The sequence below is a fragment of the Limulus polyphemus genome, unplaced genomic scaffold, assembly GCF_000517525.1.
Source record: "Limulus polyphemus unplaced genomic scaffold, Limulus_polyphemus-2.1.2 Scaffold2864, whole genome shotgun sequence".
Lineage (NCBI taxonomy): Eukaryota > Metazoa > Arthropoda > Merostomata > Xiphosura > Limulidae > Limulus > Limulus polyphemus.
The window spans coordinates 110,477-129,273 of record NW_013668474.1 but is presented as its reverse complement, the minus strand read 5'-3'; the positions used below and the strand labels follow the sequence as shown (position 1 = coordinate 129,273).

The following is an 18,797-nucleotide window of genomic DNA, read 5'->3' as shown; positions in this document are numbered from 1 at the left end:
CCCTGGGGACCTAAAGTATTAATTTTATATATTTCATAAGTGAACCTTTGGAGCCTTTCACGAGTTTGATCACGTGGCTGACTACTCCATCTATACGTATGCCACTGGTGTCTGTATGTTTGTCATCTACTATTCAGTTTAATCAGCGATATTGAATTACGATGACATCAGATTCGGGGTCACTTTTCCTTTTCTATAGTTTTTAGCGGGAAGAGATGGTTTACTTCGTGACTGCGCACGTTCTTTTGACTATATTCGTTAGCAGAGTTTCTGTTTTCACTTCAGCGGTAATCTTATGGCGAGACGTAACACTAAGTACATTAACAGAGTGATGATATAAGACAAAAACAACTTTCCTTTGTATTCTGTGACAAGAAGATTTTGCTTCAGAATGGGCATTCGCTGTAGTTCTAGTGGTAGCGGATACTGTGGATGGTTTGCTTATGTTCTAATAACTACCGAAATACATATATTTTTCAAATTATTGTAGGCTTAAGTTCTCTTTCCTAAAACTTAAATGACCGTTAGGTGTAATGTGTGTGAATTTTTAATAAAAGTAAATTGTAAATACGAACGGTCCTGTTTTCGTTATTCCTTTTATAGTTCGACCTAAATAAATACATTATACTGATGCGCCACCACACATCGTTTCACCGAAACAATGCTTATTAATTACTCCTGACGACAGCTACTACTCTGCAAATGTTACATTCTTGGTAAAAAACCCGCGGGTATAAGTTCATCATGTTTAGAAATCTGTGGCCGCATGTTGCCTGAACATTATAGCTTATCGAAAAATGAAACTACGAACAAAATAATTGGTCTGTTTTGTTTTTGACTTTTTAGAATATTTATGAACCTGTAGTGAAAAGTTACTATTCATTTCAATACAGCCCAGTTAACATACTGTTTTCTTTTAGCGCAAAGTTACACAATGAGCTATATACGCATAGTATGTCCATAAACTTACTCCCACCCGGAGGAGTACAATTTAACACGCTCGTGGTACACAAAATTCTCCATTCCCAGTTCCTAAAGCTACTCCTAAATAGTTGCATGGGCTTTATATTTTTACACTATATCTTTGGTTATGTTTTGACAAAAAGGATGACTCTAATATGTAATATAAAGCCACAGCAGTGTCCGAAATTAATATTCATTTATTAATTCAAGTCATACTTATCGTTTAAATGAAAATGGACGAATAGATGTGATGTGTATGTTTCATTTTCCTTGCTATGAGTTATGACTGGGGTTACCAAACATCATCCAAGTGAAACTAGGATTGTATGAGTTATGACTAGGGTTACCAAACATCATCCAAGTGAAACTAGGATTGTATGAGTTATGACTAGGGTTACCAAACATCATCCAAGTGAAACTAGGATTGTATGAGTTATGACTAGGGTTACCAAACATCATCCAAGTGAAACTAGGATTGTATGAGTTATGACTAGGGTTACCAAACATCATCCAAGTGAAACTAGGATTGTATGAGTTATGACTAGGGTTACCAAACATCATCCAAGTGAAACTAGGATTGTATGAGTTATGACTAGGGTTAGCAAACATCATCCAAGTGAAACTAGGGTTGTTCCAGTTTTAGTCATCCCCCCTTTTGTCCCAATCAGAAACAATAAAAGTATTATACTACCCCGGTTTCTTCGTATCTTAATGCGAGTTTGATATGTACGATTTGTCATATACATGACTCCTTTAAATTTAATTTGAAGAATCACCTGACAAAGATAAATCACACAGTAAAGTGTTATTTCTCTTTCTGCTACGTTTTCTTAACCTGTCATTGGGCAGCCGCCCGAACCGAGATTTGAAGACCTGCCCAGCCGTGAAAAAGAAATCGAACAAGCAATATTTTTTTTCTTTTGAGCGGGTTCAAAACAATTTAGACGCGTTTTTTTTTATCTTATTTGTTGTTGTTTTTTTAACTGTGCAAGCTTCTACCAAATTTTGTTTTTCTGTGATTTTAAAACGCGATGCAACAAATATCAGGTCATTTAACAAATGTAAAACGTGTGTTATTGTAAGTTAAACTGTTTCAGAGCTGTTACAGCGTCACTCCATTCAGTAGAAAAACAAAACGCCCTAGATTTTGACTAGAAATCTGGTAACCCTAGATATGACCTCCCCAAAACACACATACACATTAAAACCATGGTTACTCACGCATTATTAAACTGTAACAATTGTTAAATTAGGGTTTACCTCACGACATATAAGCAAGTGTTCTGAAACGTTATCTCACACTTTATCTTGTCAGGTTAACTCAATAGATCTGATAACTTCTTAAGGAACAGTTCTATCTTAGAAAGAAACAACAAATAGAACGAGTTTTTCGGAAAAAAATCTACATAATTAAATAAAAAAATAAGCATAAGATTCATTTAAATGTTTTTCAAAGCTTTAAATTTAATAAATATTCTACTTTTTTGGTTAAATAAATTACAAATCCTTCAAGCTAATATGGAATACCGGTTTTTAAAGTTGTTGTTTTTTCCCCCATTGGTATCTTTTTAAATAACTTAAGCAATTGGCTAGTTCCAAATCAGGCTAAGTTTTTTTAGTAATATTTAACTCGATAATTTTCATCATTGTTCCATGTTAAAGTAAAGATGAACAAAACATGACCTATTTTATGAGTGAGCTTCATGAAATAAAGAAAATATGCGAGTATGAAAATTAGATGCAAATATGGATCGTTAGCGATGTTAATAATTATTGTTTAAAATCAACTTGGTATAATGAGTGGTGGCGCTATGTGGCACGTCACGCCACGGAAGAAAGAACAATCACGTGAACTGTTTCAATGACTTCACAAAACATGACTGAATACCATAAACAGGTTGTTGAAGATGTGATAAAGCGAAGATTATATGTGTTCACATATCGAGTTAGGATAAAATAATAAAACAATTGCTAAAATGAATTTTATAATAAAGCCAATGAGCCTTACGTTTGAAACAAGCGGCTTGTTCAGGAATTTGATTCATGGACGTGATGACGTTTAAAAGTGTAACAGCCATTAAAAGGCCTCATACCGTAAAACAAATTATGTAGTCGTAATAATCTTCTATTTAAGAGTGGAGTTTTTCAAACAACCAAAAGAAAAAAGGTTTACTGAGCATTGTTAAAGAAAATATTTTCCCCAATATACTTCAACACATTGTATTGAATTTAATTAAGATACAACACCGTTTCCCGCCTATTTTACAAATATGCTACATATAAAGGTGCACCATAAAGATAAAACAGTCCTTTAGTACAATGGTTGACCTCAAATCAGCTCACCTAAACAAATCAAATGTTACATTTTGGATCTCGTACCTCTGTCTATCATTAATGGGTTACACCAATGTCTTTTTCTTCTTATAGATATTAAAGAAGAAAAAAAAACAATAAAACAAAATACTCATTGATTAAAGAATTGAACGGCATGCTTCCTTTTACTTAGAACATACCAATAACATACTGCTGCTTGCAAAATGCTATAAAATTCATTTTAATTCCGTATACAATTTTTTTATAGCGGATGTGAACTGGCCGTCGAGAGTATGATTTTCTGGTACGACAGTTCCTGCGTGTGAGAATATTTTGGAGCTCTGACAGAGAACAAAATGTTGAGGTGTATAAAACAGAGAAAAAAATTCATTTGCATCGTAAATTTGAACGAATATAGCACTAAGAAATATGTTTTCATATAATTCTAAAAAATAGATATTAAGAAGCTAGAAAGGCGGATAAAAATATAATTTAAAATAACTGTGGCTCGTAAAACTAGTGAAAATAAAAATATCATGTTCAGTTTAAAATCAGTCGAATACACCTTGTTGACCCTCTGTTGCACATTGGAACATACAGGCAACTAATCTATCTTTGTAGGTTAACACAGTGGTTCCAAAATTATTTTAGTCTGAGTTAATAAAAAAGTTTGAGGCCCCCAACCTATAACTTTAGTATGGTGATTGAAAAACAGTGCCGTAGTAAAAACAATAACATCTCCTTTCGACTGTATGATTTAATCAGTTAAACATAAATTTTTATCGGCTTATTGTTTATTTAGAATCAAAATTAATTCAGCATCTTTGTTTGGTGGCCCCCCAGAAAAAAGCTTCAAGGCCCTCAGGGAGCCGCGGCTCCCACTTTGGGAAACACTTATGGAATATTTTTTGTTTGTTCTTAAATTGAACAATGTTACTTCTAAGTAACGAAACCCATTTATAACTTACCCAAATATATATATATATATATATATAAACATTTTCGTACAATGTAGACCTATTTAAGTTGGAAGTTCAAAGAACGTTTTTTTCCCACCGTGTTTTCGTAATGTGTGAAACAGAGGGTTAAGTTATGTAAGAATTTACTTATAACACGATAAAAAATGTTTTAAAAATACTGTCCATGACTTTGCTCAACAATACCACATTTAATCACAATGACAGAAGATTCGTTTCCTTTCTGGTGTTAAAAACTTGTATAAACAGAATCGTGTCTGAACTCGGAGCTTTAGCAAAATTGAACAAGATTTCGGCTTTACTAATCAAATTTACATACCAATATGTTTGTGATTTGTTCAGTAATAGTTTTACACAATAAAATTCCAAATCGACTATTAAATCATTAAATTAAAGATAGTAGTCTTGTTTAGAATTTTATTTTCAGTAATTTTCAAATAATAATAATGCCGGATCTACTGCTCTTTTATTATTATGCTTCTATTTTTAAGATTCACACGGGACTAGAATGACAATGTCCACCATTTTGTTTTGCATATTATATTTGTATGTTCACATCTAGAGATTTACGTGAGTTTTAGCAAAATTCTATGGCTTTTGATTTTATAATATTTATACTTTTGCAACATCCTGTGGCTTTAATTTTATAGTATTTGTACCTAGGCATTACAGGCGCGTTTTAAAACACTATGTCACACAAGCTTCTGGTAAAAAGCTTAATCCTTAAGGAAAGATTCAGTCACTCTACTGTTTCATTAGAAACAATCATCATTCGGTGGATTTATTTAGTCATTATGGCCTTTCAATATGTATGTCACTAAATATATTTACATGGCCAGGAAATATAGGGGCGAAAATTGTCAGAAAAAGATTAGTTTTCACTTCTTGTAACGATAACCATAATTTACCTGAATGATTCTCCAGTATAGGGTATAATCATCTGACAATTCTCTTTTAGAATATTTGCTCAAATCCACCATAACGGATTTCACAGGAGATTCTGCAAATAAAAGGTAACAGAAAATAAATAAAAAAAAATGTAGCCCTAGAATTAGTTGTGTGTCAACAGAATGTTACCTACTTTAAAACTCTGCCAGTCCAAGTAATTAAGCTGAGAAGCTTTACGTCACTAACGAGAGATATGAAAAGTAAAAAAAATCAATTAACCATCTTGAAATCGTCATCTACGCTCCGATTGTCAATCAACCTGTTATATACCATGAGGACGAGGATACCAGTGAAAATTCTAAGAGGGTTAGTTATTCCTGGTGCCAGTGTTTTCTGAACTTGAAATAGTAGCGCCCTCCTACTTCAGCGAAGTTTTCGTTGCGACCCCTCTTCATATTAAAATACTTTTCGCAAGTGATAACAGCAAAATCAACATTTTCTTGACCTGTTTTTAATAAATTTTTAAATAAAAAAAAGTGCTTATACGGAATGAGTAAATGCAAGAGCAAAAAAAAAAAGATAAATAGATAAATGAAGTCCTGAGAGCAAAGTGATAGTTTCGTTTGGTTATTGTTGTCCCTAACTCTTCTGTTTTTTTTCCGTTATTTTTGGGCTCTCCCACCAAAAGCCCACAGTCACCAGTAAAACAGCTTTAAGCAGTTGGTTGGTTGTCTTGTTATTATCTAAGGATGTAAAGAATGGATGAATGATGCTTTTACATGGTGAAGATTAATCAGGACTTGATAACATTTGTTATATTAGACGTGACGACAAATGTCCCATTTCATATATTATTGTAATTATTATTTCAATAAGGAGGCTTGGAAGTGTAAATTATTGAATTAAATACATTGTTCACGGTCCGGTGTGGCTTAGTGCTTACAGTGCCGGACTTCGAACAGAAGGTCTGCGGTTTGAACCGCATTTTCAGCTGCGAGCGTGTTATAAATGAGACAGTCAACTACTTTATTCGATTAAGAGTGGCTGCGTAAGCGGTGGGTGTTGCTGACTGGTTCCCTTCCCTCTGGTTAGTAGCTGTAAGTTAGGGGTGGTTATGCTTAATCTCGGGGTCTCTGACTTGGTCGTTTAATCTTCAAGTCGCATAAAATTGTTGTTCAGATGAAAGAAAAAAAAACAATTAATTTACTATTTTATTTTTAAAAATGGTTTTAGTCCCAGACTATTCACAAACTAAAATATAAACTACAAAAAGCAACCACGAAAAAATTACCTTTGTTGCACTTTTCTCCAAACCATCCTTCTTTACAGAAGCACTGCATCTTGGGAAATGTTGTACTGTCTACATTGATGCAATTGCCATTAGGCCCACAATCCTCATCTGACCAGCACTCATCTGCATTTCAAATAATGTTCATCTTTTTCAGCTTTTACAATTATATTAAAAATGTTTCTATGTAACAAGAAGTGTTTAAAAATACGATGAAGATTTTCCCCACAGGCAAAGTATTCAACAGTTATATCATAGAGGGGATACGCTCCCCCAATAATTAAATTTGGTGCCCAAATATTATTGCACCACCAAGTATTTTGCTGAAAATTTTTCCCACAGGCAAAGTATTGAAGATTCACATCGTAGAAGCCGGGCCAGGAGAAAGGGGCACGTTCCTTCAATAATTAAATTGGGTGCCCGAATACCATTGGGCCTCCGGTATTTGGCTGACAATTTTTTATTTAGTCGGCTGACTTTGTCAGTTGAAATGAAAGAATACTATAGTTCTTATGCAAATTCTAAACATTACGATGTTACTATCGTTTCGTGTATCTTTATAATGTGTATACTGGTTACACAAAAAGTTATTTTGGTTTTAATTACGGATTTTTCATAATTCAGCTCCTTTTATCTCGAAAATAATATTCATTTTTTTTCTATCGCGTAAGGATTTTTTACACATCGGAATGGAAAAAATTCTTTCTTAGATCAAATTATTATTTCGTTTACCACGATGAACATTTTTTTTTATTATGTTTGTTAACAAAAATACAAACAAACTAAAGAAACTGGAAGAACATTGATGTCAAGCGAATATACATTCTCATTCATCCTGATTTTTTTTCTTTTTTTGTAAAATCTATGTCCATTAGTCTCAAAACTACGTGTTGTGGTCTTTCTTTTATGTATTGCGTTATGAAGTTTTGTGAAAAAATGTGTAAGTGATGGAGAAAAATGGATATCATTTTCGGATTCAGCATACAAAAATTACTGTTGGACAATTTCAAGACAATAAAACCATCGCAGACCTGTGTTATTATCGGAAACATTCTTATTATTTGTTTGACTTTCGATCTTGTAGTACACAGAAAACAATTTATATTCATTAACACTGCTCCCCCTCCCCCCAATGTTTTGTATATTACGATGTGCCTGTACACTAAATGCTATCTACGCGATTTAAATATGTGATAACGATTCTAAGCCTTTTCTTGTAACTCCAGCCAATTGGTCAATGTTGTTACTATAACAATACTCAATAGCAAGTAAAATACTTTGTAATAAATTCAGTTAACTAAACATTTTTTTGTATATTCTTGTAACTAATTATTTTATGTGGCTATAATGTAACTATTTTATGCTCTTTTCGAACCATTTACCTAATTAGAATTTATTCTTTACTCTGTTTATTCAACTTATTCTAAGTATTATTTTACTTAACATGACAAGAATTGTGTCTCCGTTTACTTAAAGGTCGACACTTACCCTTGTACTGACACACATTTCCAGAGAATAGCCGGTTACAAACGCAACGTTCTTCTTCTAGTTTTCCGTGATTAGAACATATTGTGCGGAACTCGGATACTGTCGAATAAAACCAATATTAATTCTGTGCAAAAGGAATAATGGAATAACAGGAATTAGCTTTTTAATGATAAAACTCTGTTAATATTCTAAACCTGACCTAATTTTATAAAAGTCCATTATTTTTATATTCTAACACATACAGCACAGTACATCATATTGAGTAATGTGACTAATTAAGATAATACTGGACACTGTGACTACTCTAGATAACACTGTACAATGTGACTAATCTAGATGATATTGGACAATGTGACTAATCTAGATAACACTGTACAATGTGACTAATCTAGATGACATTGGACAATGTGACTACTCTAGATAGCATTAGACAATGTGACTACTTTAGATAACACTGTACAATGTGACTAATCTAGATGACACCAGTGTTATCTAGAGTAGTCACATTGTCCAATGTTATCTAGATTAGTCACATTGTCCAATATCATCTAGATTAGTCACATTGTCCAGTGTTATCTAGAGTAATCACATTGTCCAAACAATGTGACTAATCTAGATGACATTGGACAATGTGACTACTCTAGATAACACTGGACAATGTGACTAATCTAGATGACATTGGAAAATGTGAATAGTCTAGATGACATTGGAAAATGTCATTATCTAGCTAACATTGGAAAATGTGACTAATCTAGAAAACATTAGACAATTTGACTAATCTAGATGACATTAGAAAATGTGACTACTCTAAATAACATTGGACACTGTGAATAATCTAGATAACATTGAACAACGTGACTAATCTAGATAACATTGGACAATGTGACTAAACTAGATAACATTGGACAATGTGACTAATATAGATGACATTGGAAATGTGACTAATCTAAATAACATTGGAAAATGTGACTAATCTAGATAATATTGGAAAATGTGACTAATCTAGATAACATTGGACAATGTAGCTAACCTAGATAACACTGAACAACGTAAGTAAACTAGGTGACAAGGGACGACCAAAGAAATCGAGATGATATTCAACAACGTAACTAACCTAGATGACATTGGACAATGTGACGAATCTAGATGACATTGGACAATGTGACTAAACTAGATAACATTGGACAATGTGACTAATCTAGATGACATTGGAAATGTGACTAATCTAGATAACATTGGACAACGTGACTAATCTAGGTGATATTGGAAAAAATGTTATCTGGATTAGTCACATTGTCCTATATCATAGATTAGTCACATTTCCAAGGAAAATGTGACTAATCTAGATAACATTGGAAAATGTGAATAATCTAGGTAACATTGGAAAATGTGACTAATCTATGACATAGGACAATGTGACTAATCTAGATGACATTGGATAATGTGACTAATCTAGATGACATTGAAAAATGTGACTTCTCTAAATAACATTTGACAACGTGACTAATCTAGATGACATTGGACAACTTGACTAATCTAAATGACATTGGACGATGTGACTAATCTAGATAACATTGGAAAATGTGAATAATCTAGGTAACATTGGAAAACGTGACTAATCTATGACATAGGACAATGTGACTAATCTAGATGACATTGGGCAATGTGACTAAACTAGATAACATTGGACAATGTGACTAATCTAGATGACATTGGAAATGTGACTAAACTAGATAACATTGGAAAATGTAGCTAACCTAGATAACACTGAACAACGTAACTAATCTAGATGACATTGGACACTGTGACTAATCTAGATGACATTGGAAATGTGACTAATCTAGATAACATTGTAAAATGTGACTAATCTAGATAACATTGGACAATGTAGCTAATCTAGATAACACTGAACAACGTAACTAAACTAGATGACAATGCAAGACCAAAGAAATCGAGATGATATTAAACAAGTAACTAACCTAGATGACATTGGACAATGTGACTAATCTAGATGACATTGGAAAATGTGACTAATCTAGATAACATTGGACAATGTGACTAATCTAGATGACATTGGAAATGTGACTAATCTAGATTACATTAGAAAATGTGACTAATCTAGGTAACATTGAAAAATGTGACTAATCTATGACATAGGACAATGTGACTAATCTAGATAACATTGGTCAATGTGACTAATCTAAATAACATTGGAAAATGTAACATTGGGTGACTAATCTAGGTAACATTGGACAATGTAGCTAACTTAGATAACACTGAACGACGTAACTAAACTTGATGACAATGGACGACTAAAGAAATCGAGATGACATTGAACAACGTAACTAACCTAGATAACATTGAACAACATAAGTAACCAAGATAACATTGAACAACATAAGTAACCAAGATAACATTGAACAACATAAGTAACCAAGATAACATTGAACAACATAAGTAACCAAGATAACTCTGAACAAGTAACTTACCTAAATAACATTGAACAACGTAACTAACCTAGGTAACATTGGACAACGTAACTAACCGAGATAACTCTGAACAACGTAACTAACCTAGATAACATTGAACAAGGTAAGTAACCTGGATAACATTGAACAATATAACTAATATAGATGACATTGGAAAATGTGACTAATCTAGATGACATTGGAAAATGTGACTAATCTAGATAACATTGGACAATGTGACTAATCTAGATGACATTGGAAACGTGACTAATCTAGATAACATTGGAAAATGTGACTAATCTATGACATAGGACAATGTGACTAATCTAGATGACATTGGACAATGTGACTAATCTAGATGACATTGGAAATGTGACTAATCTAGATAACATTGGAAAATGGGACTAAACTAGATAACATTGGGCAATGTGACTAATGTATATGACATTGGAAATGTGACTAATGTATATGACATTGGAAATGCGACTAATCTAGATAACATTGGAAAATGTGACTAATCTATGACATAGGACAATGTGACTAATGTATATGACATTCGAAATGTGACTAATGTATATGACATTGAACTACGTAACTAATCTAGATAACACTGAGCAATGTAGCTAACCTAGATAACATTGAACTACGTAACTAATCTAGATAACACTGAGCAATGTAGCTAACCTAGATAACACTGAGCAATGTAGCTAACCTAGATAACACTGAGCAATGTAGCTAACCTAGATAACATTGAAAAATGTTACTAATCTAGATAACATTATACAATGTGACTAATCTAGATAACATTGGACATTGTAACTAATCTAGATGACATTGGACAATTTAGCTAACATAGATAACACTGAACAACGTAACTAAACTAGATGACAATGGACGACCAAAGTAATCGAGATAACATTGAACAACGTAACTAACATAGGTAACACTGGACAACGTAACTAATCTATGTTACACTGGACAACGTAAGTAACCTAGATAACATTGAAAAACGTGACTCATCTAGATGACATTGGACAATGTGACTAATCTAGATAACATTGAAAAACGTGATTAATCTAGATGACATTGGACAATGTAGCTAACGTAGATAACATTGAACTACGTAACTAATCTAGATAACACTGAGCAATGTAGATAACATTGAACTACGTAACTAATCTAGATAACACTGAACAATGTAGCTAACCTAGATAACATTGGACAATGTGACTAATCTAGATAACATTGGACAATGTGACTAATCTAGATGACATTGGACAATGTAGCTAACCTAGATAACATTGAACTACGTAACTAATCTAGATAACACTGAACAATGTAGCTAACCTAGATAACATTGAACTACGTAACTAATGTAGATAACACTGAGCAATGTAGCTAACCTAAATAACATTGAACTACGTAACTAATGTAGATAACACTGAGCAATGTAGCTAACCTAGATAACACTGAACAACGTATGTAACCTAGATTTTACCGAAGTTGTTTGTTTGTTTCAGCGCAATCCTATATAGTGGGCTATCCGCCCTCTGTTAACTACGTGGAATCAAACACCAGATTAAGACTTACCGCTGACCCTTTGTTAGTCTACAGTAAAACTATCTAGGTGGTATGATAATGATTCCTGAAAACAAGACTTTTAACATGGAACACTATCCGCTCTACTCAATCTGAACATTACGTTCACTGTTTAGCCTAACAAGACTTTTAACGTGGAACACTATCCGCTCTACTCAATCTGAACATTACGTTCACTGTTTAGCCTAACAAGACTTTTAACGTGGAACACTATCCGCTCTACTCAATCTGAACATTACGTTCACTGTTTAGCCTAACAAGACTTTTAACGTGGAACACTATCTGCTCTTTTCATTCTGAACTTTACGTCCACTGAGTAAATTAAGTCAAATTTGTCATCATATGTATTTCGATTTTCAACTCTCTTAGTTTTTGTTTTAAACTGTGCCATAATGACCAGAGTTGGCCGGAGGCTTTATATTAGTGTCCAGCTCAGCGGATTAGATAACTTAACAGTACTGTAGACTGTTTCATTTCCATTGATTTATTTGTTTCATTTGTGCTAAATTATACATGAATAAATTTATTTGTTTGTTTGTAAGTAAGCACAAAGCTACACAATGGGCTATCTGTGCTCTGCTCACCACGGGTATCGAAACCCAGATTCTAGCGCTGATCCAAAGTTAAATATTATAAAATACTAATAAGATATTTAGCCCAGCATGGCCAGGTGGTTAGAGCGATCGACTCGCGGGTTCGTATTCTCTTCCCACCTTTCAACCGTAGGGGCGCTATTATGTGACAATCAATCTCACTATTCGTTAGTAAAAGAGTAGCCCAAGAGTTGGCGGTGGGTGGTAGTGACTATCTGCCTTCCCTCTAGTCTTTCACTGCTCGTAAATTAGAGACGGCTAGTGCAGATAGCTCTCGTGTAGCTTTACGCGAGATTCATAACAAACAAACCAAACAATAACATGTTTTTTTAAATATTAGTGGAATAAAAACTTGATAGTCAAGATTTGAGTTAATTTAAAAGATATATAAAAATGTATTAGGTATCATACACGTATAGAGATTTAATAATTGTTGAAAACATGGCGATAATGAATTAAATTTTTGAAAATGCATGAGAATGGATTAGGAACAATACATGTATTATGCGTTATGAATTCTTGAAAAATATGACTATGGCTGATTACAAGTATAATTAAGACAAATGTAATTGATTTTAATCATGTTATGATGTGAACGCCTTTTACAAGCTGGCGAAGCGCGATTATAATTATACTTGTCATAAGACATTACTATTTGTCCTATAATATTTTTAAACACTACATTCTTTATCTAGTCCCTTAGGGATTTTCAAGAATTAGAAGATTGTATGGTAATAGTATTCCGACCACACCTAGTTCCCTATATCCATTGCCGACGACGCGATTTGCTGAATCCAGAACTCTTCAGGCTGGCTGGGATACAACAATCACAGTAGTGATCGAAACACTATTCATATAAGCCATTTGTTGCAAAAACAACTGTTATGGTGTAAGGGCTTTTTACAAGCTGGCGAAGCATGAGTATAATTACATTTGTCATTAATATCAGGCCTTATATTAGTTGTTGTAGTAGGGATTTGGGATTGAAGAAACAGGAAGCTCGGAAATCATATAATTTTCCTTTGTGTTACCCGTGGTGTAAAAGGAATACTGAGTGTTTCGCGGAATATATAAATATCTGTAGATCAAAAGATCCAAAACTGAAGAATTTTGGTGTGAATTGATAGATCAAGTGCCCAAGAAGTTGTTGTGTGGGGTAAAGTAGGAAAAATACCTGAAAAGCCCAATTTCACTATCCGGGCGCCGAAATTTCAAAGTTGTTAACTGGACAGTGTTTGCTTTGTTGATTTTTTTTTGTTTACATTTGTTTCTCCGAGTGAGAAGATGTATCTGGAAGCGCTTTATATTACACCATAACTCATTCTGTAAAGTTTGGTGAAAGAGGTTGTTCAGAAATTGCTGATGTTAAAGCCGAGATATCGGTTGAGTGGAGTTTTGTGTAACCTGACGTAAATGGATTCTTTAATTTTTTTTCTTGGTTTCCTAACGGTAAGCCTTGTCGAGAACTTGGTGTTAGTCCTAGTTTATGATATGACCTATTTGTAATTATGTATGTCACCTTATATCGCTTTAAAACAATGTAATATTTCACACTTTTATGAGTGTGAAGTACTGACGCAGGAGTTCCACCAAAAATAAGTCAATTTACACACTTTATCAGTAAACAAAAGTGATTCCTTACGCACAATAAAATTATTAAATAATAATACAGTTAAAAAGCCACACTTTATACAAGTGTAAGCTTAGTTGTAAATGTATACATTTTGAAGAGTCATTGTCTTATAAAAAATATATTCATAACGTTTTATAGTTATGATAAAATTATCTTAATGCAAGTGAGTTTGTTAACAGTTCTTTTTATTATTTTCAAATAATACTTACACGACTTTCTATTCTGCTTATAAGTTCATTCTTTTGAATACATAAAAGGTGTATGAACTTTTATTTACACCAAATGTACACTTTTAAGGGTATGAATTCTCACCTTTGCAACAATACACTTGGAATACACTTTTTTCTCTCAGTTTGATAGATTTTTCCACCCTTCTCAGGTGTTCCGAACTCAGTAATATATCACAATCGAAACTGGTCGTAAGCTGTTATCACGCGCACTTGTGTGTTAATAAGTATGAAGGCCTTACGTGCAACATTGAGGTCCGCACTGCGTCAGAAGTAAATGGTTGCATAATCAGGCCCAGCATGGCCAGGTGGTTAGTGCGCTTGACTCGCAATCTGAGGGTCGCGGGTTCGAATCCCCGTCCCACCAAACATGCTCGCCCTTTCAGCCGTGAAAGCGTTATTCTGTGACGGTCAATCCAACTATTCGTTCGTAAAAAGAGTAGCCCGAAAGTTGGCGGTGGGTTGTGATGACTAGCTGCCTTCCCTCTACTCTTACATTCTAAATTAGGGACGGCTAGCGTACATAGCGTAAATGCGCGAAAGTTGCATTATTATGGCCCACCCTCTTTTTTAGCGAAACAAATGTTACTAACAATGATAGAACATTTCAAGGTAATAACGTACCAGATTAGAACTACTTACCTGGAACCACAGATACGTCGGCACAACTCCAAAACAAGTATCGGCTGCCCAATTCTTTAGCCTGACGTAACAGACGAATTGTACAGTCGTTACAAGTGAGTTTCTTGGGAAGGTTGATTGTGTACATCTGTGCCCTACAAGTAGAGAGAACACATATATAAAACCGACAGTCATATGTTGCACAAATATCTATATATCTCACGACACACTACTAGGTATTTACAGTAAACACGTTGTGTAATATGTACCAATACAAGAGTTTGTAATATCCTCATATTCCAATGGAATTCGCTGTAGCATGTAGCAAGAGTTTGTAATGCCCTCGTGTTCCAATGAAGCTCTGTAGTATATACCAATACAAGAGTTTGTAATATCCTCATATTCCAATGGAATTCGCTGTAGTATCTATTAATATAAGAGTTTGTAATGCCCTCGTGTTCCAATGGAATTCGCTGTAGCATGTAGCAAGAGTTTGTAATGCCCTCGTGTTCCAATGGAACTCTGTAGTATATAATTAACATGAAAAGTCTACAATACTTTGATATCCCAACAAAGTTATGTATTATCTGTTAACATTTTAGCAGCTATATACTTGAAAGAAATGTTTTAATTTTAACCGAAATTCGCGACTAAACTAATGATAAATATGGAGTACGAACATCCGAAACATTTTCGAATTTATTACAAATATTCCATAACGATAGTTGTGAATTAAGATTTCTATTCTTTGAAGACGAAATGTCAATAATGTTGTTTCGCTGAGGATTTAATGGACCTTCTCTGTGTTATTTTTGTTCAATATTTTGTTAGCTAAAAGTCGATTACTTTTGTCCATGCTACTACCTGTTTTTCAGCATAGAAAACGATTATATATCACCATGGAAACATGAGAAGACGATCCTGTGCTTCCTGTTACTTGTAATTACAAAATCAAAACGGTGTTTCAAGTGTAATAAATTCAGTTTATGTGGACTGTTTCTTCTTCTTCTTCAAAAGCAAAGGTTGCTTTTATCTCAGGGTTGCTTGAAGATGGTGTTGGTGTTAAACTAATGTTCTTGAAGATAGTGTTGGTGTTAATAAAACTAATGTTCTTAAAGATAGTGCTAGTGTTAATAATACTAATGTTCTAGTAGATGGTGTTGGAATTTAATAAAACTAATCCATTGTTCCCTTTGCTGAAACATTTGGTAAGCTTTGCCTCTTACTGCTGTTATTCAAATAAATGTTGTTGTTGTGAGCGTTGAAATATTTAGGTTTTATCCAAACGTACGCTGAATATGGCATTCGATGTTCATCAAAATAGGTTAATTCTGACAACTAGTTTAGAAGTTGTATCCAAATCAATTTCACTTTGTGCGATAGTTTTTGGAGCCTGAACAATACGACAATTAAACGTGAAAAATTAGTAATACCAGGTCTAATGATGAGAAACTTTATCACCATATTTCAAGGATTGTGACCTGGTTTAAGCGGCGAATTCAGGGTTAAACTCGACTAAGAATTTTCTATACACATTTAAATTTTACAATCTTCCTAAATATATTTTTCACTAAAGAAACAAAGGTTCTCGACATTTCTAAGGCTACTAAGGTCCGTGTCTCTATACGTTGTTCGAACTCCGGATTTTAACGTTGTAAGTCTCTAAATTCACCCCTGACCCACCAGATATCTCTCTAGTAAGTTATGCACTGCCTCTATACTCAATAAACACTGTACGTTACCCTATAACGCCAGGAAGAATTCCCAGTAGTTGTTCTTGTAATTTAATCCAAAATATCTCGACAATCAAACAATAATTAGTATTTTATTTCTATACTTGAATAACAATTTGCAATATTTTCATGCTCTAAAAAGAATAATACACAATAGCCCTGAAGCCAATGAACGATTTTTACTACTTAAAATCCAAGGATCAATCTTCAGTTTTTAAAGGCCCAGAATAATGGCGTCTTTAAAGTTCAAAGAACGATCTTTCGTCTTTAAATGTCAAGGAACAATCTCAAGTCTTTAGAAGCCTTTAGGTTTTGAAGGATATGAGACAATCTTCCGTCTTTAACCGTCAAAGAACAATCTCAAGTCTTTAGAGGGCTTTAGGTTTTAAAGAATAAAAGACAATCTTCCGTCTTTAAACGTCAAGGAACAATCTCAAGTCTTTAGAGGCCTTTAGGTTTTAAAGGATAACAGAAAATCTTCCGTCTTTAAACGTCAAGGAACAATCTCAAGTCTTTAGAGGCCTTTAGGTTTTAAAGGATAACAGAAAATCTTCCGTCTTTAAACGTCAAGGAACAATCTCAAATCTTTAGAGGCCTTTAGGTTTTAAAGGATAACAGAAAATCTTCCGTCTTTAAACGTCAAGGAACAATCTCAAGTCTTTAGAGGCCTTTAGGTTTTAAAGGATAACAGAAAATCTTCCGTCTTTAAACGTCAAGGAACAATCTCAAGTCTTTAGAGGCCTTTAGGTTTTAAAGAATAAGAAACAATCTTCCGTCTTTAAACGTCAAGGAACAATCGCAAGCATTTAGAGGCTTTTAATGTTTAAAGGATAAGAGACAATATTCCGTTTTTAAGCGTCAAGGAACAATCCCAAGTTTATAGAGGCCAATAAAAATAATTTAGTTTTCAAAGGATAAGAAAAAATCTTCCGTCTTTAAATGTCAAGGAAAAATCTCAAGTCTTTAGAGGCCTTTAGTTTTTCAAGGATAAGAGACTATCTTCCGTCTTTAAACGCCAAGGAACAATCGCAAGCATTTAGAGGCTTTAATGTTTAAAGGATAAGAGACAATATTCCGTCTTTAAGCGTTAAGGAACAATCTCAAGTTCTTAGAGGTCAATGAAAAACATTATGTTTTTAAAGGATAAGAGAAATTCTTCCGTCTTTAAACGTCAAGGAACAATCTCAAGTCTTTAGAGGCCTTTAGTTTTCAAAGGATAAGAGGTAATCTTCAGTTTGTAAAGGTCAAGGAACAATTTGTAAAGGTCTAGGAGAATCTCAAGTTTTCAAAGTTCAAGAAACAATCTTCAGTTTCTGGAGGCCAATGTACAACATTTAGATTTTAAAGTGTATATCCTCTAAAAGATGAATCTGCAGTGTTTACAAAAGAAGATTCCGAAATACGTTTATTTACAAATAACACACGCCTTGTGGCGATCTTAGAAACTCCAATGTGTTATATGGATTAATGGAACTATAAATTCCTAATGGAAGTTATACGGAAGCTGCGGACTGGAAACTCATTTGACTCAGCGATTGTTGGTAAATTCGAATTTGAGAGAATATAAAGAAACCAGGAATTTTAACTTAATGAGAAAAATATCAGTATCATTTTTTAAATTATAATAAATATTTAAAAACAACGTTTTATATTTACACAATAAAAACTTTATTGAGAAGTTTAACAAAAATGCAGATTCAAAAATACCACATTAAAATCTATTTATGAGAAAAACAAAAAAGAAACTCTAAGTTTACCTTATGTTCCAGGTTTAACAAGTCAATTATATAAAGTATTCAAAAAGTATCAGAATTTTTACTCTATCTTCAAACCAACAAATAAGATAAAAGATATGATAAGGAATGCTAAAGACAGAATATAATTAACAGATAAGACAGGTATATACAAGATAGAATGTGAATGTGGTAGTGTTTATATTGGTCAAATTATAAGACATTTAAAATATAGATTGCAAGAACACAAAAGTTACATAAGAAATAATAAAA

The 18,797-nt window shown here is 33.5% G+C and overlaps 1 protein-coding gene across 1 annotated transcript in view; it reads right to left on the bottom strand.

The window, feature by feature from the left end:
- LOC106468082 overlaps window positions 1-15,207 on the bottom strand; it is a 34,826-nt gene extending 19,619 nt beyond the window's left edge. The window contains exons 1-4 of the mRNA XM_022396386.1: window positions 15,080-15,207; window positions 7,918-8,016; window positions 6,433-6,555; window positions 5,162-5,253 (exon numbers count right to left, since the gene is read on the bottom strand). Coding sequence (XP_022252094.1) covers window positions 5,162-5,253; window positions 6,433-6,555; window positions 7,918-8,016; window positions 15,080-15,206 — 441 coding nt within the window. The 5' untranslated portion in view covers window position 15,207. The remainder of the gene's footprint in view (window positions 1-5,161; window positions 5,254-6,432; window positions 6,556-7,917; window positions 8,017-15,079) is intronic.
- Between the last annotated feature and the right edge of the window lie 3,590 nt (window positions 15,208-18,797).